At 46.9% G+C, this 24,946-nt stretch overlaps 1 protein-coding gene across 2 annotated transcripts in view; it reads right to left on the bottom strand.

Annotated features, from left to right (window-relative positions):
* INTS3 (integrator complex subunit 3) overlaps positions 1-24,946 on the bottom strand; it is a 51,499-nt gene that overhangs the window by 20,927 nt on the left and 5,626 nt on the right. For both annotated transcript variants that reach the window (XM_053591104.1, XM_053591103.1), the window contains exons 2-9: positions 20,220-20,303; positions 17,169-17,252; positions 10,447-10,560; positions 10,174-10,258; positions 8,824-8,890; positions 3,953-4,097; positions 2,774-2,903; positions 1,288-1,385 (exon numbers count right to left, since the gene is read on the bottom strand). In XM_053591104.1, coding sequence (XP_053447079.1) covers positions 1,288-1,385; positions 2,774-2,903; positions 3,953-4,097; positions 8,824-8,890; positions 10,174-10,258; positions 10,447-10,560; positions 17,169-17,252; positions 20,220-20,303 — 807 coding nt within the window. The remainder of the gene's footprint in view (positions 1-1,287; positions 1,386-2,773; positions 2,904-3,952; positions 4,098-8,823; positions 8,891-10,173; positions 10,259-10,446; positions 10,561-17,168; positions 17,253-20,219; positions 20,304-24,946) is intronic.

The following is a 24,946-nucleotide window of genomic DNA, read 5'->3' as shown; positions in this document are numbered from 1 at the left end:
TCAACACTTGGCTAATTTTCCAATTTTAGTAGAGACAGGGTCTTGCTCTTGTTCAGGCTGGTCTCAAACTCCTGAGTTCAAGCAATCCATCTGCCTCAGCCTCCCAGAGTGATGGGGTTATAGATGTGAGCCATCAAGCCCCATCCTTTCCTTATTTTCTTGAACAGCAAGGAATGTTCCTTAAGAGCAAGAGTGAGGCTGTTTACCACTCAGCACTGAGAGCTTCCCGCTGCTGAGCTACCCAGCAGAACCATTATCCAAGGTACATTCTCTCCAAACTTTGTAGCAAGCTTGCCTCCCAAACAGACTCTAGATCAGTGGTTCTCAACCTTCTAATGCCGCGGCCCTATAATACAGTTCCTGTGGGTCGCGAATCCCAGGCTGAGAACTGCTGCTCTAGATAGTCAGAAGTTATATGCTCACTAAGGGAGTCTTCTTTCCCTCCTCTTCTATCCCCTATCTATCAGAAGAAATCAACTAAAACAGAGCAAAACATAAAACAATAAACAAAAAGATACATCTCAACTAACACTGCAAATGCAACTTTTTTGCAGTGATGGTAGACTATTGAAACATAGCTATTGTGACTGTGATTCTGAACTTCTCATTTCCTTTACTAACTTAAATTTAAATCGCAACGCATGGCTAGTGGCTACCATGCAGGTCAGCACAGATCTAAAGAATTCTGCATGACGTGGGAGACCAAAAGCTGGCCAGGGCAATAGTTCTCTACCTCTAGACTGACTATAGAGGGACTGCCTAAAGTTTGCTAAAAATACAGATTCCTCAATCAGATTCTCTCGGAGAGTGGGATACAGGAAGCGTCTCTAACATGAAACCAAAAGGCCATCGCTCTCTTCCTGAGACCCCCTGGTTTCTCTGGAATGACTGTGAGTCTTCCTAGAACGAACACTCTCACTTACCCTTTCATAGTACATTTCACACTTCTTCTTTTTTTTTTTTTGGCCGGGGCTGGGTTTGAACCCACCACCTCTGGTATATGGGGCCGGCGCCCTACTCCTTTAAGCCACAGGCACCACCCACATTTCACACTTCTAAATGATATTACTTGTATATAATTATTGGTCTAATCACTGTTTTAGGTAAGACTGGAAGATATCCAACGTGTAAGCACAGAATGAACAAGGAAAGCAGCCAGCACCCAGGTAGGTCAGGGCGCCTACTAGCCAACAGTGCACTGGTCAGCACACAGTGGTTAACAGATCTGTAGAGTGAGGCCCAGCGAGCACGTGCAACTCCTCTGCCCACTGCAGGGGGTTAGCTTACCCGGGACGTCATGAAGAGGAGCTTAGTCTCCATGTCTGGGGTTAGACGACATGCTAGGAATTTTCGGGATGTTCTTGACTGAAGAAGCTGTAGGATACCTGAACCAAATGTGGAAGGGAAGAGAAAAGAGAGAAGCGTAAGGACCAGAGTAGTAGAGGACAGCTGGGGAGCCTTGGCCAGGCACTGATGGCCAGTGGTCTTGAGCATGGGGAAATCCCAAGACAAGACCCAGGAAGGTCAAGAATTGGTACCAGAGGGAACTCTAACCAGCTTCTGTGTGCTCTGCTCCAAACACCCACTATCCCCAGTCTCCAGCTATACCAATTCCCTTCTTATATTGGCCTTTCAGTGCCCACTACCCATATGATTCCAGATAGCAACAAGTGGAAAAGTTAGGGGGAAAATACGGAAAACTCTAGCCTCTTTTCCTGCTCCTCCTGGTCCCATTACAGGGTCAGAATCAACGTGGTGGTGTGGCATGAGCATAAGCTCCGGAGTCAGAAAGACCTGGATCCAAATCCTGCCTCTGTCATTTACTAGCTGCGTAGCCTTAGACAAGTTGTTTAATCTCTTTAAACCTCAATCTATCCACAAACTCTAAGCTTATAAACTGGAAAGTAAAATGCTCATCTTACAGGGCTGTCCTGAATATGAGATGGCTAATGAGTGTGCCTAACACAGAGAGGTGTGTCCAATTTAATGCAGGCCCAGCACTCTCCTCCCTTTGTTCCTGACTTCCCAGGCCCTGGACAGTTGGTTTTCGGTTTGTGTGTGTGCACACACATGTGTGTTGGGAGATGGGTGGGAGCAAAGCCATAGTTATTTTTCAGACCATAGCAGGACCCTGGAAAAGGGAAAGAGAATGAAAAGGGTCTTGTCAGATGGAGGCACACAGAGATTCTTTTTCTACCTCAAAGACGATTTTGGCCAAGCCGGATTCTCGGAATTAAAAGGCAAGACTGCTCCCAAGAAGGAGCCTTCTCTTACAGGATTATTTCCAGGCCCTCTGCTGACTCAGTCTCACGAGTTGGCCTCTGACTCCCCTGCCAGACTCAGCAAAGCTGTAAAACTGGTCATGGGCTCATCTCCTGAGCTAAGGAGCTGCTGGGAGGGGAGGAGGAGTATCGGAGTTCTCTGTCTCACATTTTTCTTGGTAGTTATGACAACTAGAGTCTGCCAAGTAGGGGATGTCTAGGAACCACATAAACTGCCCATATCCAGCTGTACATGGCCCTGTCCCTGCTTTCTACATCTGACAACAAAGACTCTCCTACCTGCCACCCTCTCCTTTTCTTTAAAAGACAGGATCTCACTATGTTGGCCAGTCTGGTCTCAAACTTCTGAGCTCAAGGGATCCTCCTGCTTCAGCCTCCCAAGTATCTAGTGGCAGCCACCATGCACAGGCACCCACCACCTTCCTGATTCAAGCAGGACACACACATTGGCTCCCATCTCTCAAGGACACAAAGCCCAGGCCCCTCCTTACCTGTGAACTGAGGACTCAAGGCCTGAGGGTTGTGGATAATATCTTTCCAAAGCAGTTCAAATTCCGGTATTCTGGCAACATTCTGAAGTAGTCTTACAAGATCTCGACCAATCATCAAACATTCCATGAACTTGATGGGAAGGAGAAGGAAAAGTGGGGGACCAGAAAGAGAATAAAAACATGGATTGTTTACCTGCTAGAGGGAGGATAAAGGAACAACATGTTCTTAGGAGGGAAGGAAAGAGGGTTGACGGGACTATATGATTTTTTCTGGAACCAAAGGATTGGCTCCTAGCTATTCAGGGGAAGAGGACTGGAAACTGCAGACTAACACCAGGGACAGGAGGTTAATGGGAAGTGCTGCATCCCTGCTGGCTGTCCCATGAATCTATTCCCCCCACCCAGAACTGTTCCTAACCAGTTCATGTGAGACTAAGATAGGACTGGCAAATTGAGCCCCAGACTATTCCCAAACTCATTCTGTCCAATGAAATTCTGTGAGTTCCATTCTGTGGTAAGAGAAGTATTATATCTGTGCAATTCAAACAAAACCTATTAGTATCATGTGATTAGTGCAACCAAGGAACTGAATTTAATTTTTTTTTTTTAATTGAGACAGGGTCTTACTTTTTTGCCCGCTGTAGAGTGCCGTAGCATCATAACTCACAGCAACCTCAAACTCTTAGGCTTAAGCGATTCTCTTGCCTCAGCCTCCCTAGCTGAGCTATGGGCACACAGCCTGAATTTTAAAGTTTTGTCTAATGTTAATTTTCATTTAAATTGCCACTATGGCCGTGGTTACCATATTAGCTCAGCTCTAAGCTCTCTCTATCAAGAGATCTAATAATGGACAACTTACAATCCCACCTGAACACGAAATTCCCCAGGGGGATGTAACAGTGGGCATGTTGTACATCAGTGTTCATGATGCTGACCAGGAAAACACCTGGGTGTCAGCATAACAGGAAGCATTTATAGGAACTACGCCGTTTCACACTGATTCCTTGCCTCACTCTCATCTGCCTAAGAATGATGAAAAACACCCGGTCCTGAAGAACCTCCATCTCTATCGAGGCATCCCTGATGCCAGGTGCATCCCTGATCCCAGGTGCACAAAAGCGATACAGGTGTCCCCTCCTGAGTTTCACTTCCCTGCACTCTTTCATCCCACACCCTCACCCGCTCCCGAAGCAGTGAGATGCAGAAGTCCACTTCCTTCTGCCGCAGGGCCTGGAGCTGGGCAGTCCCATGGTGGTCCACGATGAGGCGGAGGTAAGTGTAAATGGCCATGGCGATGAGGATGCTGCTTTTTAGCACCCACTCTCTGTAGGGAGAGAGGACACTGGCACCTTGCCTATGGAGACCCGAGCATCTCCACTTCACCTTCACCCAGGGCTGGCCCAGGCCCCGGGTGTGTTTGATGATTAGACACTGACTAGGCCCTTTGCTGCTCTGCTCACTTGTTCATGCTGTCATCATCTGCCTTGACTGTCTGCTCAGCCCAGGGTCACTTCCTGATTTTCTCTACCAGGTACCCAAAAAAGATAAGTCCTAAGTGCAAGCAACTTCTCCTTACCACATAACTACTTTGCTTCAAATAAAACATCTATGGGACTCATTCATTCAAACATTTACTGAGTGTCTATCATGAACCAAGAAATGGGTGAGGTAGCAGGGACAGAGATAAACCACAGCTTCTACTCAGCTCAAACTACAAAGAAAGAGTTCCCTTAAGTGTCCCTAAGTTAGTAATTCTTTTTTGGTTTTTTGAGACAGTCTCACTTTGTCACTCCTTGGTAGAGTGCCCTAGCATCACTGCTCACAGCAATCTCAAACTCTTGGGCTCAAGTGATTCTCTTGCCTCAGCCTCCCGAGTAGCTGGGACTACAGGAGCCCGCCATTACGCCCAGCTCTTTTTAGAGACAAGGTCTCGCTCTGGCTCAGGCTGGTCTCAAACCTGTGAGCTCAGGCAATCCACCCACCTTGGCCTCCCAAATGCTGGGAATACAAGTATGAGCCACCGCACTGGCCCTAAGTTAGTAATTCTTAAGTTTGGTATAAAACTCCCCGGTGGGGGCGGCGCCTGTGGCTCAAGGAGTAGGGCGCCAGTCCCATATGCCAGAGGTGGTGGGTTCAAACCCATCCCCGGCCCAAAAAAAAAACTCCCCAGGGATTTTCTTTCAGGACACTGGAGTTCTTAGAACACATTGTTCCACCGTTTGTTTTTTTGTTTGTTTGTTTTGTAGAGACAGAGTCTCACTTTACCACCCTCGGTAGAGTGCCGTGCCATGACATCACAGGACTCACAGCAACCTCCAGCTCTTGAGCTTAGGTGATTCTCTTGCCTCAGCCTCCCAAGCAGCTGGGACAACAGGAGCCCGCCACAACGCCTGGCTATTTTTTTGTTGCAGTTTGGCCGGGGCTGGGTTTAAACCCACCACCCTTGGTATATGGGGCCGGCACCCTACTCACTGAGCCACAGATGCCGCCCTGTTCTACCCTGCTATCTGCTTGTGACTCACGGCCACCTTGCCACAAAACTTTCCCTGGTGTTCTCTGTATCACTGACAGTAAGTCATGAGCCCTAAATAACAACCTGAAAAAAAGAACCCGATTTTGGATGGCAAAATTCACCTTCCCCAGAGTTTTAGAATTTCCCTACAGAAAGGGTGGGAGTGAAAGAATTATTTGTTCTCTGCTGCTTTAATACGAGTAGGGAGAAAGACATAGTCAGGAAATCCCTAAAACTCTAATGTGTTCTCTAAGTGCCAAAACTGGGAAGCTGTCCCCTCCAAGCAAATACTAATTGTTTGTAATGGCTTTAGCACTCTTATTTATTTTTTTGAGACAGAATCTCATTATGTCACCCTCGGTAGAGTGCTGTAGTGTCACAGCTCACAGCAACCTCAAACTCTTGGGCTCAAAAATTATCTTGCCTCAGCCTCCCAAGTAGCTGGGACTACAGGCGCCCACCGTAACACCTGGCTATTTTTATTGTTTGTTTTGTTTAGCAGGCCCTGGCTGGGTTCAAATCCACCAGCCCCAGAGAATGTGGCTGGTGCCCTAACCACTGAGCTACGGGCACCCAGGCAGCTTTGGCACTCTTGAAGGAAGGCAGGGAACTGAAGAAAGAAAACACAGTTTGATTAATCCAATCAGGCAACATCCCGATTCTAGAAAAGTGCTCAAGCTGGTGTGGCGCCTGTGGCTCAAAGGAGTAGGGCACTGGCCCCACATGCTGGAGGTGGCAGGTTCAAACCCAGCCCCAGCCAAAAAAAAGAAAACTGCAAAAAGGAAAAAAAAAAAAAAAAAGAAAAGTGCTCAAGCTAATTAAAAGACTCTGGCATTTTCCAGGCAGTGCCTGTGCTCAGTGGGTAGGGCGCTAGCTCCACATACCGAGGGTGGTGGGTTCAAATCCAGCCCCGAACAAACTGCAACGACAAAAAAAACAGCCAGGCGTTGTGGCGGGCACCTGTAGTCCCAGCTACTCCGGAGGCTGAGGCAAGAGAATTGCCTAAACCCAGGAGCTGGAGGTTGCTGTGAGCTGTATGAGGCCACGGCACTCTACAGAGGGCAATAAAGTGAAACTCTGTCTCTACAAAAAAAAAAGTCTCTGGCATTTTCCTTTCACAGAAAGAAAGCACTAGTCAAGGTCACTGGGGAGGGTCCCTGCCCCACCTGCCACCATTTAGCTCCACAGCTCTTGGGAAATGGGAAGGAAGATGTAGAAGAGGACTTAGTTTTCAACTTCTAGGTGCTCACTTTCACCAAAGGATTTGAGGTATTTGGAGGGTTGGGAAAAAGTGGGGCAGTTATCTAGCTGATATTTCCTGTACAAGGACAAGAGGTATCTGGCACCAGGAACACAATGAGAAAGGTCACTTTTTAGGAAAATTGCCAACATAAGTAATAAATATATCTGAATCCTGGAGGGGTGTAATAAAGAGAAAGAGATTAAATGAGACCCTCAGACCCAGGACAGTGAAAAAAGGCACAGAGATCTAAGAGCACAGACACAGTTAGGAGACTGCTAGGACTTCAGGTGCTAGCACAATGGTACAAGTAACAGGTGCCTCCAGGCCCAGACACAGCTGCATACCCACGCCTGGAGCACTAGGTGGCACTGCACAGCAGCTCTGGCAGAACTTGGGCAGAACACAGCTACAAGAATAAAGGGATATCTCTTCTTCTAAACTAAATACAAGGGCAGGGCACGGTGGCTCACGCCTATAATCCTAGCACTCTGGAAGGCCAAGGCAAGTGGATCATCTGAGCTCAGGAGTTCAAGATCAGCCTGAGCAAAAGCAGGACCCCATCTCTACTAAAAATAGAAAAACTGAGGTAAGAGGATTGCTTGAGCCCAGGAGTTTGAGGTTGCTGTGAGCTATGACGCCACAGTGCTCTACCCAGGGTGACAAAGTGAGACTCTACCTCAAATAAAAGAGAACTCCATACAGTCAGGGTTCTAGCAGCCTTATTAATCAGTTGGAACTGTTGATTCCTAACCCAGAAAGACCCTGAAATCAAGCAAGAGGAAGACTGTGGAACACTGAGGAAGACTCAGGGCGATGGCAATGCCTCACCCCCAAACAAGTTCAGATACAGAATAGCCCTTATTAAAATTTTAAAATTCCTGGTTGAGCAAGGAACACAGATTCAAAAAAAAAAAAAGCCGGGTACAGTGGCTCATGCCTGTAATCCTAGCACTCTGGGAGGCCAAGGTGGGTGGATTGCCTGAGCTCATGGGTTCGAGACCAGCCTGAGCAAGAGCGAAACCCTGTCTTTAAAAATATAGCTGGGTTGGGCGGCGCCTGTGGCTCAGTCAGTAAGGCACGGGCCCCATATACCGAGGGTGGCAGGTTCAAACCTGGCCTCGGCTGAACTGCAACCAAAAAATAGCTGGGCGTTGTGGCAGGCGCCTGTAGTCCCAGCTACTCGGGAGGCTGAGGCAAGAGAATCGCTTAAGCCCAGGAGTTGGAGGTTGCTGTGAGCTGTGTGATGCCATGGCACTCTACTGAGGGCCATAAAGTGAGACTCTGTCTCTACAAAAAAAAATATATATATATAGCTGGGTGTTGTGGCAGGCACCTGTAATTCCAGTTACTTGGGAGGCTGAGGCAAGAGAATCACTTGAGCCCAGGAGTTTGAGGTTGCTGTGAGCTATGATGCCATAGCACTCTACTGAGGGTGACAAAGTAAGACTCTCTCTCAAAAAAATTAAGACTCTGCTCCTGTAGCTCAGTGGTTAGGGCACTAGCCACATGCACTGGAGCTGGTGGGTTCGAACCCAGCTGGGGCCTGCTAAATAACAATGACAACAATTAGCCGGGAGCTGTGGCAGGCACCTGTAGTCCCAGCTACTGGGAGGTTGAGGCAAGAGAATCGCTTAGGCCCAAGAGGTTGAGGATGCTGTGAGCTATGACTCCACAGCACTCTACCTAGGGCAACATAGTGAGACTCTGTCTCAAAAAATAAATAAATAAATAAATAAAAAGTAAGTAAATAAGTAAATTCCTGATGCTGTGACGAGGAAGAATAATCAGCCAGAAATCCCAGTATGTCTCCCTTACATGCTCTGTACTACTGGAGCCTCCAAGATCTGTACGCAAACTCAGGCAGGCTTCACGGAGCTCTATCACCTCCTCACGTCCACTGCCTCCACTTCAATGACAGCATGGATTGGATGGAGAGACTTGGAAGGGAGAAAACGGGTACCTGCCAGGCCTGGGTAGTTGGCTGGCCCCATGCTACTGAGCTCATGCCTCCCCCACTCCCTCCTCAAAATAAACATTCCAAGGAGGTCTGCATCAAAAATATACCCTTATCAGATGAAACCAGTTTTTCCTGGGCTCTAAGATATTTTAGCCAAGACCTCTTTCCCATTCCTTCATTCCTTAGGCCACACCATGGCATTAATTACCTCTCTAGACACCTCCTCTCTTACTTAAGCTGTTCTTGGGCCACGCAATCCCTACATCCCATTTCCCTCCCACACTCAACACCCCTGGTGGCCTTATCTAGCTCTTGTCCCCCCCACTTATGGACTCTACCTCTGCTCTGTCAGGATATCCAGGACACTTTCTGCCAACCAGATATTTTTGGCTGTAACATCTCCACCTGATTTCAAGGGGAAAAAAGAAAGTCAGGATAGCTTTGATTAGCAACTCAGCTGATCCACTACATTCCATCCATTCTCCTGGTCCATCCTGTTATTCCACCACTGCTGTCCTGAGGCCTAGAATAAACTGCCTTCTATTCTGCCAGGCTTTAAAAGTTTCCCCCATTTGCCTCCAGAGAGAAGGGAAGGGAAGGTTCTGGATTCTTTTCAGACACCAGAGCTGTTACTTTTCCACAGACTGGAAGTTGGAAAGGGAACACTCTTGCCCTTGAAAATGAGGAGCCCACAGTTGGGAAGAAAGGGTGGCATCTTAGAGAGGGCCCCAGAGTGCAGGTGGCTGGCAACAGTTCAACATCTGGATGAACTCAGTCCTGTGCTTGTGCTCACAACAGGCCAAGACTTTGTTTCCAGATACCAGTCTTCAGAACTTCTAAGGCAGAATTAACATGCAGCAAATGCCAGACCAAACTCTTGGGATGAGAAGTGGGGGCTGGAAGGGGCAAACAGGGAAGAAAGCACCAGGAGACAGGATAAAAATAGCTGCACACTACTATGCCTGGCCTCAGGTTCCAATCAAAAAATTCAGTGTTCACATAGTCACACATCACACAGATTAAGGTTCCTACACATCAAAACAGGAGCATCAGGGTTACATAAATCTGAAAGAGGAAGCGAAGCCCCAATGGGCAAATGGTGAGGCAGAGTAGTCATTTTTAAGCAAGCACATACCATCTTGGATGCAGCATTTAGGATATTCATTGACTCAGACAGAAGTCATTCATGCCAAGAAGCTAATACCACCTAAATGTCAGGGTCTGTCTGTGACATGGTTTGTCCCTCAGACAGGCCCCAGTTAGATGTCCTAAGTATTAGGGAGCACATGCTGAGAACATGGGGACAGAGATGGGGAAGATGTCCAGGTTTCGTAAAGCATAATGACATGACATGAGAACAAATTATTTGCCCTCACTATTCTCATATTCCTTCCTAATCTGTTCTGCTAAGAAACCTCAAAGTGAAGACGAGCTAAATTAGGACAAATGTTCTGTCAGGCTCTAAGTTTAGCAGGAAAGGAAATGAGGCAAGACTTATTGCTTCAAAAGACCTCCTATGATTTTTTAATTAATTTCTCTCTGAAACATATGTGGCCAAAGATGTTTATATCAAAAGAAAAAGGATTAAGCGACTCAGGAATCGGGTCCCTGAGGCCCAGCCTCCACTGACTGCTGTCAGCCTCTGGGCTCCCCTCTTTATTTCTTCATGCTCCTACTATCAAACTCACCTGCTATCTGCTTCATAAATGTCATGCAAACACCATCGGCTCCCAGAACCCCACTCTTCACTAGTTCCCGTACCAACCACACCAACTAAAGGAAAGAGGAAAAAACAGATGAAGAGCAAGGCCTGTGAGTCTGAGAAGGGCACTGAGTCATCACATTATAATTTAGGTGCACAAGGGCGGGGTGTCAGCCGGACTCCTCTGTCCTTCCCTCAGAGAGGGCCCATCCTTGGCTGTGTCTTTCAGTTGGATCCTCACTTTTCTTTCTGGCCTTACCTGAGTACGACAGGTATCCTGTAACTTCAGGTACTTCTCCATAAGTATCTGGTTGATTTTATTCAGGACAATATTCATGCCATCACGACTCACCAGAGCCAAATCCCGGTAACACTGTGAGAAGGGAGGTCTGTGAGCAGCCAGTGGGCTAAGGATGGGGCTCCTGTCCTCACCCATAGGGGCCCCCACCCTCAAGTCTCTTAAACTTGAATAACACCAGTGGGACACTGGGCAGCAATGACACACTTTCCTTCTACGGGTCCCCCGTCCCACACCTGTCCCTTGCTCTGTGACACAGGTGAGGAAAAGGGACTGAGCTGTCCTCTGATAAGGCAGGAAAGCCTGCTGAGCAAGGCTCCTGGTCCTATCCCTGTCTCCCTCCCCCCCATCAGGAAGTCATACTGTTTGATCCCACAAGCTAAGCAAAACCAGATGGAGGCCATCTGCTTTTCATCTGCTAGTAATAGGCCACCTCAGAATGGGTTTTGTTGAAAGAGACAGATAGGATCCCAAAGAAAATCTTAGACCTGTAATGACCTAGCCAGACACAGCAAAGGAAGCACATGTATTAGAGGAAAGGGATCACGGCAGGGCCCAAGACCAAAAGAGCAGAACCAAAACTGAATTTTCTTAACTAAATGTCTTGCTTCTTCTCAGGGAGATGTCCTTTGCTTCTGCCAAGTATTGAAAAAGGAGCTCCTGGGCGGCGCCTGTGGCTCAGTGAGTAGGGCGCCAGCCCCATATGCCTGAGGGTGGCGGGTTCAAACCCAGCCCCGGCCCAACTGCAACAAAAAAATAGCCAGGCGTTGTGGCGGGCGCCTATAGTCCCAGCTGCTCAGGAGGCTGAGGCAAGAGAATCGCATAAGCCCAAAAGTTAGAGGTTGCTGTGAGCCGTGTGACGCCACAGCACTCTACCCGAGGGCGGTACAGTGAGACTCTGTCTCTACAAAAAAAAAAAAAAAAAAAAAAAGGAGCTCCTGAGCACACTCAACCCAGGGGTAGGGGAGGGAGGGCGTGCCAGTTTCCTCTGTAAGTCACTGCTTCCCTCTCCTTATAGCTGTTCTCTAGTAAGGCAGGACTCCTGCAGAAGGACCTCAGGGGACCTCCTTAGCAACCTCCTTAGCCTGCTGCGCTCTCCCCTGTCAGGGTCTCATCAGAAAGGGTTGAGATTACGTCGGTAGCTTCCCATAACCTCTGAATGCCAGTAGCAAGGATGGCATCCATAGTAACAATAATACTAGCTAACAATCATTGACATTCCGTATACTTTATATTACTGCATCTGATACATATAACAACCTTTTGAAATAGATAATGTTCATTATGATCTCTGTTTTACAAACAAGACAGGCATAGAGAAGTTAAAGCAATTTGTCCCAGGTCACGCAAGAGCTTAGAGCAGTGGTTCTCAACCTTCCTAATGCCTTGACCCTTTAATACAGTTCCTCATGTTGTGGTGACCCCTGACCATTAAATTATTTTCGTTGCTACTTCATAACTGTAATTTTGCTACTGTTATGAATCATAATGTAAATATCTGATATGCAGGATGTATTACAACCCCTGTGAAAAGGTCATTTCACCCCCAAAAGGGTCTCGACCCACAGGTTGAGAACCACTGGATTAGAGGAAGAAGCAGGACTCAAATCCAGGCAGTCCAGTTCTAGGTTCCAACTTTACTCTTTTACCAACTTTAGAAGTAACTAGAAGGAGACCCAGCTTCTAGGGATGGAGAGAGATGCAACTTCTAGGGATAGAGGTAAGAGTTTGTGATGATTTTGAGAGGACTAAACTTCTAAACTCTTTTATCCTGAGCATTCACAAAAGCCCTGTCCCTCAAGACCAGCTGATCTCTGGCCTTAGTGTGATTACAAATGAGCCCTCATCACTTCCTCCTGTTTCTATTGTCCTTGAGTCAAAACAACTGATCTGATGAAAATACCAACAATTAGAGATCCCCCATATGCCATAAACTTTTCACACCCAAAGAGAAATTTATCTTTTGACTCCCTCTGGGCTTAAGATGGGTGATCAGAACAAACAGGCCAGTGCAGTGGCTCACGCCCATAATCCAGAATTCTGGGAGGCCAACAGGTGCATTGCTTGAGCTCACAAGTCCAAGACCAGCCCAAGCAATGGTGAAACCCCGTCTCTACTAAAAAATAGAAAAGTAGGCCAGGTGCAATGGCTTACGCCTATAATCCAGCACGCTGGGAGGCAGAGGCGGGTGGATTGCCTGAATTCACAGGTTCGAGACCAGCTTGAGCAAGAGCGAGCCCCCATCTCTACTAAAAATAAAAAAACTAGGGTGGCGCCTGTGGCTCAGTGGGTAGGGCGCCGGCCCCATATACTGAGGGTGGAGGGTTCAAATCTGGCCCCGGCCAAACTGCAACAACAACAAAAAAAAAAGCCAGGCATTGTGCAGGCACCTGTAGTCCCAGCTACTCAGGAGGCTGAGGCTAGAGAATCATCTAAGCCCAGGAGTTGGAGGTTGCTGTGAGCTGTGACGCTACAGCACTCTACTGAGGGTGACAAAGTGAGACTCTGTCTCTAAAGAAAAAAAAAACTGAGGCAAGAGAATCGCTTGAGGTGAGGCTCGGCACCCATAACAGTGGTTACATACATCTAAGTTGGCAGGTTCAAACCCAGCCCAGCTAAACAATAACAACTGCAACAAAAAAGAGCCGGGAGTTGTGGCAAGTGCCTGTAGTCCCAGCTACTTGGGAGGCTGCAGCAAGAGAATCGCTTCAGCCCAAGAGTTGGAGGTTGCTGGCTCAGCGCCTGTGGCTCAAGCGGCTAAGGAGCCAGCCACATACACCTGAGCTGGCGGGTTCGAATCCACCCGGGCCGCCAAACAACAATGATGGCTGCAACCAAAAAATAGCTGGGCATTGTGGCAGGAGCCTGTAGTCCCAGCTACTTGGGAGGCCGAGGCAAGAGAATCATCGCTTGAGCCCAGGAGTTGGAGGTTGCTATGAGCTGAGATGTCACATCACTCTATTCAGGGTAACAGCTTGAGACTTTGTCTCAAAAAAACAAACAAACAAAAAAAAAAACTGCTGGTAACAGATGGCAGCTGGGCACTCATAGTATTATATCCCTGAGGTTAACAGTTCTCTTACCAATCTCTTTGCCAGTCTGGTGACTGGCCTGGAAAAGCAGCAGATGGGGGAAAAATACCCAACAAGGAACTGTAAAACAGAGGGGCTCAAAAGAAAGGGAATGTGCCAGAATGGCACTGATAAAGCACCGCTATCCTATGTCAAGAGCAATACTGTTGGGCAGTATCTGTGGCTCAGTGAGTAGGGAGCCGGCCCCATACACTGAGGGTGGTGGGTTCAAACCCCGCGCCAGGCCAAACTGCAACAAAAAATAGTCGGATGTTGTGGGGGGCTCCTATAGCCCCAGCTACTTGGGAGGCTGAGGCAAGAGAATCACCTAAGCCTAAGAGCTGGAGGTCACTGTGAGTTGTGATGCCATGGCACTCTACCGAGGGTGATAGACTAAGACTGTCTCTAAAAAAAATAAAAAAAAAGAGCAATACTGTTTCAGCCTACATCCTTATAGCCCCCAATCTTCTTTCTAGAGATGCCTGGTCAGGGACTCACCTAGACCAAGAAATGTCTGAAAGGCCCTTGACCCTTTGATGAAGAGAAGCCTTCCCTATCACCTCTATGCACTGCCTGACAGAACCTGCACACCTGGGTCTTCAGATCGGCACCCCTCCTCACCACAGCCCCCAGGCCAGGCCTGTCCAGCTGTCTAGTTCTAGCTTATACACCATGTAGGATATAAGCTCCAAGAAGCATTGCACAGTGGCTCATGCACGCCTGTAATATAGCACTTTGGGAGGCTGAAGTGGAAGGATGGCTTGGGCTCAGGAGTTTAAGGTTACAGTGAACTATGACGTTGCCACTGAACTACAGCCTGGGCAACAGAGCAAGAGCCTGTCTATAAAAAGATAAACTCAAAGAATATAAACATTTCTAGGAGTGGCCAAAAAAGCAAATGCAATTCAAGAAGGTAAAACCAGAGCAAAAATATGCCCTATATTTCACTCTTTACCAATGCCTGACCCACTCTCTCCTTTACTTTTTTTTTTTTTTTCTCGTAGAGACAGAGTCTCACTCCATGGCCCTCGGTAGAGTGCCATGGCCTCACACAGCTCACAGCAACCTCCAACTCCTGGGCTTAAGCGATTCTCCTGCCTCAGCCTCCCGAGCAGCTGGGACTACAGGCGCCCGCCACAGCGCCCGGCTATTTTTTGGTTGCAGTTTGGCCGGGGCCGGGCCTGAACCCGCCACCCTCGGCATATGGGGCCGGCGCCCCACCGACTGAGCCACAGGCGCCGCCCGACCCACTCTCTCCTTAACTGAGTTCCCCTGCTCACCTTTCAATCCACCCTCCTTCCACCCACTGGACCCCAGAGAGCTGGCCCTAGCCCTTGACTCTGCCTGACCATACAAGCTGTGTAGCCTGTGCTTCTGCAAAGCAGGTTCTAGTGTGCTCAAGACTTCATTACCACCTTCTCTACCAATCCCACCCTACCTCTCAGACTGTGAAGATTCAGGAACAATGGAATCTCAAATCCATCCAGAGGTTTCTGTTTCCAAAGTAGAATTAACCCCAAATATAAACTCCCAGAAATCAACCCCCTTGCTAAACAGCATTACGATCAGTTCTCATCAGTAACTCCCACCTAAACCTTCTTTCAGCATGACTGACATTTTTATAAAGTATCACTCTCTTAGGGAGAAGGATTAAACTCTAGGTAGATGTTACTAACTCTTCCGTCACACTCTGACCTGGCTCATGGTCTCTCAATGCATCCTGAAACTATGTCCTGAATCCTGAAACCTAAAACTATGTCTTCTGCCTTTGTCTGAAAAGACCTGCCCTGAGGGGATTACTCTGGGAGGCTCCTTGGTAAGACATTTACATGGAGAAAGTCATCACGTAAACATGAATCCCGGGACCACTGTCAACTAGTTATGAGACCTACAGTGAGATAGCTCACCTCCCAGACGGCCTGGCCTCCTTCGTGGGGCAGTCACAGAGATTCCCTAGTTCCTTGCTGCATCTGAATGGCCGGAGTCATGATGTAACAAGCATTTACAGTGCAGAACCCAGAGGCCTCTTGCCACCAGGTCCTGCAAAGGGCTGATTACCATGCATACCCTTTACTGAGGTTTACTGGTTTACCCTGGCTGACTCAGAGCGCCTGAAACAGACAAAGCTTCCAGCAAACAACACTAATTTCGCATGAGATGACTTAATGGGATTTTAATTATATTTTTAAAAACCCACACAAGAGAAAATTAGCCAGGCACAGTAATCTCAGCTACTTGGGAAGATGAGATGAGAGGGTCACCTGAGCCCATGAACTTAAGACCAGCTTAGGCAACATAGTGAGACCCCACCTCAAAAAGAAAAAGGCAGGGGGTAGGATAGGAATTAAACTTTGATCTTGGGAATACTTGCTGCCTCCTTGCCCACCCTTACCCTAGACCAGTGGTTCTCAACCTTCCTAATGCCACAGCCCTTTAATACAGTTCCTGTGGGTCGCAGGTTAAAAACCGCTGCCCTAGACCATATTCCAGCTGGCATCAGAGAAGTACAAATAGGTCTTATTCCCAGGTCCACAAATCTTTCACGAGAGACTAAGTCCAGCAGCTATGCCAGGGGACCACGAGCAGACTGTTCCTGTCCCTGGGAATGATTTCCCTTTGGTTTCCTGACAACAGTATCTCTGACCTTCAAGCCTCACAGGTAAACTGGGAATAGTCTGGGGGAGAGGATAAGGCCAGCAACCTCACAGTTCTGGGGAAGGACCAAATGAGATCTTGTTTGGATAAGGCCCAAGAGAATGCTGGGCACAGACCATGTCTGAATGCTTCTACATCACCCTCACTCAGGAACAAGCCAACGAGAACAGTGGATTCCCCACTCTAAGCTCTTCTCTTGTTAGTGTCACACAGTTAATGCCAGAGACTACAGACATTATTTAAATCATCATAGCAAGACTCAAAGGAAACAGAACTGCTGGAAAGGGAAAATCTAGAGGGACAGAAAATAGAATTTTGGTACTTAATTATGAAAAGAACAGAATACAAAGAGACCACCCTTGCCTAGTCCCTCACCTCAAGAAAGGACCCTACTTAAACCATTCCACATTAGGAGAAACTCTTCTGTTTATGAAGAACCTCATACTAGTTTCTATATGATGTTCCTCAGGAAGTTTGACTCCAGTGTACCTCAGGACAACTCTTATCACAGTATTTACTGCATCAATCATGCAACATCACGCTGTCTCTTCTAAATCCTATCTGTGCAATTTTAAGCCTGCTTTCCATTCAGTTGCCAATGGCAAAACCTGCAAACTCCAGGTCATGTTCTTCTGGATAAGAACTCTCATGGACTTGGTTATAGCTGTTTTTTCTCTGCCCTGGATTAAATTCCAATTCTTTTAAGCCTCGCCTCTTTAATCTAAAATTAAAACTCTTATGTGCTTTTTGCTGACTTTTAGTTCCAGAATCTGGAAAGGACTTTAGCTGGAGGATGACCAGTTCTTTGAGGTAAAGAAGGAAGTATATATGTATCTGGAGAACAAGGTGATCCAGCTCTGACTAACAAGTGTCAGGTTACCCCAGTGAGACTGTACGTTCCACCGCATCGCCGATATCATTTGAAAAGGGTTTGAGAGTCCAGAGCAGGTGTCTTACCTTCTGGGCTTGGGCAGGCTCAGTGAGAACAAGAGTAAGGAGGCCCAGGCAGATCTCCTCATGCTGGGGGGGCCCCTTGCACACCTAGAAGGTGAGGATGGGAAAAACTAGTTGTCACTCATAGGTAGAAAGTTCTTGAGCAGTTTCTCCTAGAAAACATAAGACTCTTGAGTAACATGCAAAAGGGAATCAAGAGGCGGTGCCCATAGCTCAGTGGGTAGGGCGCTAGCCACATACACTGAGGCTGGCAGGTTCAAACCCGGCCTGGGTCAGCCAAAAAAACCAACAATGACAACTGCAACAACAAAAAAACAAATAGTCATGGTGAGTGCCTGTGGTCCCAGCTACTTGGAAGGCTGAGGCAAGAGAACCACTTAAGTCCAAGAGTTTGAAGTTGCTGTGAGCTATGACGCCACTGCACTCTATCCAGGGCAACAGCTTAAGACTCTGTCTCAAAAAAAAAAAAAAAGGAATCAATAACTCTTAACTATGATAATCTCTTCCTTATGAAAGGTATAAGGAGGCTTGGCACCCATAGCTCAGTGATTAGAACGCCAGTCACATACACCTGGGCCGGCGGGTTCACACCCAGCTTGGGCCTGCTAAACAACGACAACTACAACAACAACAACAAAATAGCCAGGAGGTTGTGGCAGGTGTCTGTAGTCCCAGCTACTTGGGAAGCTGAGGTAAGAGAATCACTTAAGCCCAAGAGTTTGCTGTGAGCTGTGATGCCACAGCCCTCTACCAAGGGCGATATAATGAGACTCTGTCTCAAAAAAAAAAAAAGGAATAAGGAAGCCAGGCATGTGGCTCACATCTGTAGTCTCAGCTACTCAGGAGACTGAGGCGAGAGGACTGCTTGAGGCCAACAGCTCCAGCAGTGAGGTGTGATCCTGACTGTAACTACTCTCTGCACTCCAGCCAGGGCAACAAAGTGAGACCTTGTCTATTTTTTTTTTGAAACAGTGTCTTAAGCTGTTGCCCTGACTAAAGTGCTATGGCATCATGGCTCACAGCAACCTCCAACTCCTGGGCTCAAGCGATCCTCTTGACTCAGTTTTTCTATTTTTAGTAGAGATGGGATCTGGCTTTTTTTTTTTTTTTTTTTTTTTTGCTCAGGCTGGTCTCAAACCCATGACCTCAAGCAATCCACCCACCTTGGCCTCCCACAGTGTTAGGATTACAGGCATGAGCCACGACACCTGGCCGAGACCTGGTCTCTTAAAAAAAAATAAAATAAAAAGTCGGGGAGAGGATGAGGCAGCTATTTTAGGGGAGAGGTAGAAGAGAGGGATAAACCTTTATCACTTTCTCCAAAAGCTTGATGCAAGCCAGAGGTGGAAAATAACAAATGTTTACAATGGAAAAAGTAAAAACAAAAAAATCCTACTCCACCACCACCTTTATCAGAACTTAATAGCCTTCAGCCAAAAGAGAGCTACAGAGTCATGAAGTAACAAACACGCCCACTCAGCAGTAAACACCGGCAAATGACTGTACTGCTGACACCTGTAAAGTGAAGACATAATAAGAATAATAATATACTACATGCTGAGCATCCCTAATTTACAAATCCAAAATGCTCCCAAATCTGAAACTTTCTGAGTGTCAAGATGACAAAAATGTGGCTTGGCTCAGTGGATAGGGTGCCGGCCACATACACCAGTGCTGGAGGATTTGAACCCGGCCCAGGCCTGCTAAACAACAATGACAACTACAACAAAAAAATAGCCGGGCATTGTGGAGGGTGCCTGTAGTCCCAGCTACTCGGGAGGCTGAGGCAAAAGAATCGCTTAAACCCAAGAGTTTGAGGTTGCTGTGAGCTGTGACGCCATAGCACTCTACTGAGGGAGACACAGTGAAACTGTCTAAAAGAAAAAGATGACACAGGTTGAAAATTCCACAACAGGGCGGCGCCTGTGGCTCAGTGAGCAGGGCGCCAGCCCCATATACCAAGGGTGGCGGGTTCAAACCCAGCCCCGGCCAAACTGCAACAAAAAAATAGCTGGGTGTTGTGGCGGGCGCCTGTAGTCCCAGCTACTCGGGAGGCTGAGGCAGGAGAATCGCCTAAGCCCAGGAGTTGGAGGTTGCTGTGAGCTGTGTGACGCCACGGCACTGTACCAAGGGCAAAAAAGTGCAACTCTATCTCTACAAAAAAAAAAAGAAAATTCCACAACAGATTTCATGTTATGGATTGTAGTCAAAACTTTGTTTCATGTGCAAAAAAAAAAAAAGAAAAAAATTTTTTTTTTGCGACAGAGTCTCACTATATTGCTCCCCCCCTCCCCTCCCACAGTGGAGTGCCACAGCATCATAGCTCACAGCAACCTCAAACTCTAGGACTTAAGCAATTCTCTTGCCTCAGCCTTCCAAGTAACTGGGACTACAGGCGCCTGCATAATGCCAGCTATTTTTTTGTTGTAGTTGTCACTGTTGTTTAGCTGGGCTGGGCTCGAACCCACCAGCCTTGGTGTATGTGGCTGGTACCCTACCCACCTAGCTACGGGTGCTACCCCATGTGCAAAATTATTAAAAATAATGTACAAGCTGGGTGTAGGTGGGTCATGCCTGCAACCCCAGCAGTCTGGGAGGCCAAGGCAGGAGGATGTCTTGAGGCCAGGAATTTAAGAACTGCCGGGCAACACAGCAAGACCCCATCCCAATAAAACAGAAAGAAAAATTAGTTTAGTATGATGGTATATTGCTGTAGTCCCAGCTACTTGGGAGGCTGAGGCAGGAAGATCTCTTGAGGCCAGGAGTTCAAAGTTTCAGTGTGCTATGACTGCACTGGTGAGTCATCTCTCTACTCTAGCCTAAGTAACACAGCAATGCACCATATCTATGCAAATAGAAAATCCTTATTTAAAGATGTCCAGTGTTCCAAGAGACAGACTCACACAGTAAAAGAGAGGAGCTGAGAAACCTAGTTCTGGGAGCCAAGATGGGAACTTCAGGCCCCTGGCATCTGGCTACTGAGTCTTTCCACCTGCTTGGCTGTTGTCTCAGCTCTCGTGGTAACAGTGGCTGTGGTGAAAACGCTCTACTTACATAGGCATTGAGGGCATCATTGGCCTCTCTCTCAGAGACACCAGCAGTCATCGAAGTCACAACGTTCATACACCTTTCCAACCTCTGGGAAGGGGTGAGAAAAAAACGAAAAGTGTGTCATGACACTACCTAGGAAGTACTTCTGGCCCTAAAATGTTTAAAAATTCAACCTTGATCATACCACTAGATCTAACTGCCAGTTTACCAGTAAAGTTACCATGGAGATAAAGCTAGCCAAATCTAAAAGGTAGCAACAACAACATGTGTTACCTGATTTATCACATAAATTGCAAGGGGGAAAAAAACACATTAAAAGATACGAGATTGGGCGGCGCCTGTGGCTTAGTGAGTAGGGCACCAGCCCCATATGCCGAGGGTTGCGAGTTCAAACCCAGCCCCAGCCAAACTGCAACAAAAAAAAAAAAAAAAAAAAGATACAAGATTATGGCTCGACGCCTATAGCTCAAGCCACAAAGGCACCAGCCACATACACCAGAGCTGGCAGGTTCGAATCTAACCTGGGCCTGCCAAACAATAGTGACAACTATAACCAAAAATAGCTAGGCATTGTGGCAGGCGCCTGTAGTCCCAGCTACTCGGGAGGCTGAGGCAAGAGAATCGCTTAAGCCCAGGAGTTGGAGGTTGCTGTGAGCTGTGATGCCATAGCACTCTACCCAGGCGACAGCTTGAGACTCTGTCTCAAAAAAAAGAGATACAAGATTATAACCCACTGAATAAAATAAAATTCCTGAGACCATTCTGACAAGATACATACATAATAAAGGGAAAAGGAAAGCTCTCCCTTAGGGCAGCGCCTGTGGCTCAAGGAGGAGGGTGCCGGCTCCATATACTGGAGGTGATGGGTTCGAACCCAGCCCCGGCCAAAAACTGCAAAAAAAAAGAAAGCTCTCCCTTAGAGAATAATGCCAACTAATAAACATAGAAAGATGGTGGAAACAGACATTGATTCAGGCAAATTATCACCAACGATACTAAAACCAGTTGAAACTTTCAGGAGAAAGACCCAATTTATATAGGTTCAGAATACTTATTAATTATAATGGGAAAATAACCACTGCAGGAAAACCTGGAGGATGTCACCTGAACCAAGTGACCACAGTTAGCATCCACCAATAACGAGACAGACCAACATCACGCACCTCCAGCACGAGGCCCTGAGAAAGACTCACATCACTTTTATTGTTTTCTTGCCAAAAATGTATAAATTCAGTCTAATCATCAAAAAAAATCTCAGACAACCCAAATTGAGAGATACCCTAAAAACAACTGGCCTGTCAAAAATGTTTAAGGTCTTGAAAGACAAAAATAGACCAAGAGTCTGTTCCACATCATGGAACAATAAAGAGACATCACACTTAAATGCAATGTGTGATCCTGGACTGTCATAATGGACATTCAGGGACGATAACATGCAAATATAAATGATAAATTAGATAACAGTAACACATTGTTAAATGATCCGATCTTGATAACAAAACAGTGGTTATGTAAGAGATTCTTAGCAAATACACATTGAAATACCTAAATCTAAAGAGGTATTACAAGGCCAGGTGGGGTGGGTCATGCACTTGGGAGGTCGAGGTGGATGGATTGCTTGAGCTCACAGGTTCAAGCCTGAGCAAGTGTGAAACCTAGTCTCTAAAAAATAGCCAGACATTGTGGAGGCATTGTGGAGACCTGTAGTCCCAGCTCCTTGGGAGGGTGAGACAAGAAAATCACTTGAGTCCAAGAATTTGAGGTTGCTGTGAGCTATGACATCACAGTACTCTACAGAGAGTGACAAAGTGAGCCTCTGTCTCAAAAAATAACATAAAGAAACATTATGCTGCAACTTACTTTTAAAAGGTTAAAATAGGCCAGGCATGATGGCTCACACCTATAATTCCAGCATTACAAGAGCGTGAGGCAGAAGCATTGCTTGAGTCTAGGACTTTGAGGTTGCTGTGAGCTAAGCTATTACTGCACTCTACTCAGACTGACAGAGCAAGACTGTCTCAAAAAATAGAAAACACACACAAAAAGGTTAAATGGGCGGCACCTGTGACTCAGCGGGTAGGGTGCCAGCCCCATATACGGAGGGTGACGGGTTCGAACCTGGCCCCCGGCCAGCTAAAACAGCAGTGGCAACTGCAACAAAAATGGCCGGGAGTTGTAGCTGGCGCCTGTAGTCCCAGGTACTTGGGAGGCTGAGGCAAGAGAATCTCCCCAGCCGAAGAGCTGGAGGTTGCTGTGAGCTGTGATGCCACGAACTCTACTGAGGGAGACAAGGTGAGACTCTGTTCCCCCCCACACAAAAAAAGGTTAAAATAACAATATGTATATAGGCAATGACAAATGTGGCAAATATTAATAGTTGATGAATCCACATAAAGAATATATGAGGCGCCTGTGGCTCAACTGGCTAAGGCGCCAGCCACGTACACCTGAGCTGGCGGGTTCGAATGCAGCCTGGGCCCACCAAACAATGACGGCTGCAACCAAAACCTAGCTGGGCATTGTGGCGGACACCTGTAGTCCCAACTACTTGGGAGGCAGAGGAAGAATTGCTTGAGCCCAAGAGTTGGAGGTTGCTGTGAGCTGTGATGCCATAGCACTCTACCCAGGGTGACAGCTTGAGTCTCAATAAATAAATAAATAAAAGAATATATGAGTCCTATGTATTAAAACATACCTTTTAAATTTAAATTCTTTATTTCTCTTTCATTTCATTTTAGACAGTGTAAGAGTATAAAGTAGCACAGGATAGAACTGAGTTGCTAAGGCAAGGGAACTCTCATAGCTACAAACTTCCACTTAGATGGCACGGTAGATCAGTGGTTAGGGCACTGGCCACATATACCAAGGATGGCAGGTTCAAACCCGGCCAGAGCTGCTAAACAACGACAACTGCAACAAAAAGAATAGCTGGGCACTGTGGCAGCTACTGTAGTCCCAGCTACTTGGGAGAGGCAAGAGAATCGCGTAAGCCCAAGAGTTTGAGGTTGCTGTGAGCTGTGACACTAACTCTACTCAGGGCAATAGCTGGAGACTGTCTAAAAAAAAAAGTGGGGGGGGGAGGCGGTGCCTGTGGCTCAAAGGAGTAGGGCACCGGCCCCATATGGTGGAGATGGCGGGTTCAAACCCACAAACCCAGCCCTAGCCAAAAACTGCAAAAAAAAAAAAAAAAAACTTAGGTGGCACCTGTGGCTCAGTGAGTGGGGTGCTGGCCCGATATGCTAAGGGTAGTGGGTTCAAACCCAGGCCCAGCCAAACTGCAACAAAAAATAGCCGGGCATTGTGGCAGGTGCCTGTAGTCTCAGCTGCTCAGGAGGCTGAGGCAAGAGAATCGTGTAGACCCAAGAGCTGGAGGTTGCTGTGAGCCGTGTGACGTCATGACACTCTACTGAGGGCAGTAAAGTAAGACTCTGTCTCTACAAAAAAAAAAAAACTTCCACTTAAAATAAGCCCTCCTAAACAAAGTTAGAAATACAAGAAAAAAAAGAAAGAGAGAAAAAAGAAAGAAGAGGGAGGGAGGGCCCAAAACCACTTGGGTTTGAAAGTACTTTATTAGTCAGGTGTAAGCATCCCCTAAATTAGGTCAGATCAGATCAGCATCAATAAACAGCACCTGTGTTCTTGTGAAAGGAGCTGTGAGATCACATGAAAGCTGAGCTGTGACTCCTGCTACCCACCTCTTCCACAAGCTCTGAGACCCATCAGTACCTAGTCCAACTCCTATAGGACAAGAGGAGAGAAGAAAAAAAACCTCAGGCTGGATTTTCTCTCTTTTTCAAATCTTTCCCCTCTCCACCCAAGACTATTATCAAGGACTGGAGAATCAATCACTACAGCTGCTAGAACCAGACTATCCTTGCTGGGAGATCTGGGAGTACCCTGTACCTAACCTAGGTTAACAAACAGTTTCAGAGTAGAGGCAGACAGCGAACAAAAGTAGCACAGCATCCTAAAATACTAGATATTGCTTCCTATCAAAAGAAGAAATCTCTGCTGAATTAACAAGTAGGGAGGCAAACAGCAGCTAGCTAAAAGACGAGTGACAGACAGGAAGCACAGTATAGAAGGCTCCTCCACTGCTGCTAGCCTTAAACTAATCTTGGATGATTTAGCCTCTAAAAACTCTGGTTTTCTTATCTGAAAAATAGAAATAATGTCTAAACTAGTGTGCCTATAATCGCAGCTATTCAGGAGGCCGAGGCAGAAGGAACGCTTCAGTCTAGGGAGTCTGAGACCAGCCTGGGTAACACAGCGAGATCCCTCTCTCAAAAAAACAAAAAGACATGGACAGGATAAAGGGCCTGACCCAGCTAAAAGCATTCTCTCCTACAGACCCTCTAGCATACCCTGCACAAGATTCTACAAAGCTGGTTCTGCAGCCTTGTGGGCTACCTGAGTCTCTGGCTGTGATCTAACACTGAAGAGACCTTAGGCTGAATAGCTTCTCTCTGCCCTTCCTCAATATTCTAAGCTCTGCTCAGAGGCTTGAGTCAATTCTATGGCTCACTGGCCAGTCAAGGAGAAAAGTGTTCCGCTGGAACGAGGAGGCCCAGCTAAGGATGCAAAAAGTGGAAGAATCTAGTATTTAGGTAGGTGAATAAATGCAATGAGGAAAGAAATGTGAGGCCAGTCTTTTCTAGGCAACAGAAATAAAGATGATGCTATTCTTTCTCAACTACAGAAATTATTTTCCAAACAAGGATGGAAGAATT

This window comes from Nycticebus coucang, chromosome 5 (genome assembly GCF_027406575.1).
Source record: "Nycticebus coucang isolate mNycCou1 chromosome 5, mNycCou1.pri, whole genome shotgun sequence".
NCBI lineage: Eukaryota > Metazoa > Chordata > Mammalia > Primates > Lorisidae > Nycticebus > Nycticebus coucang.
This window is presented reverse-complemented; position numbering and strand designations above follow the sequence as displayed.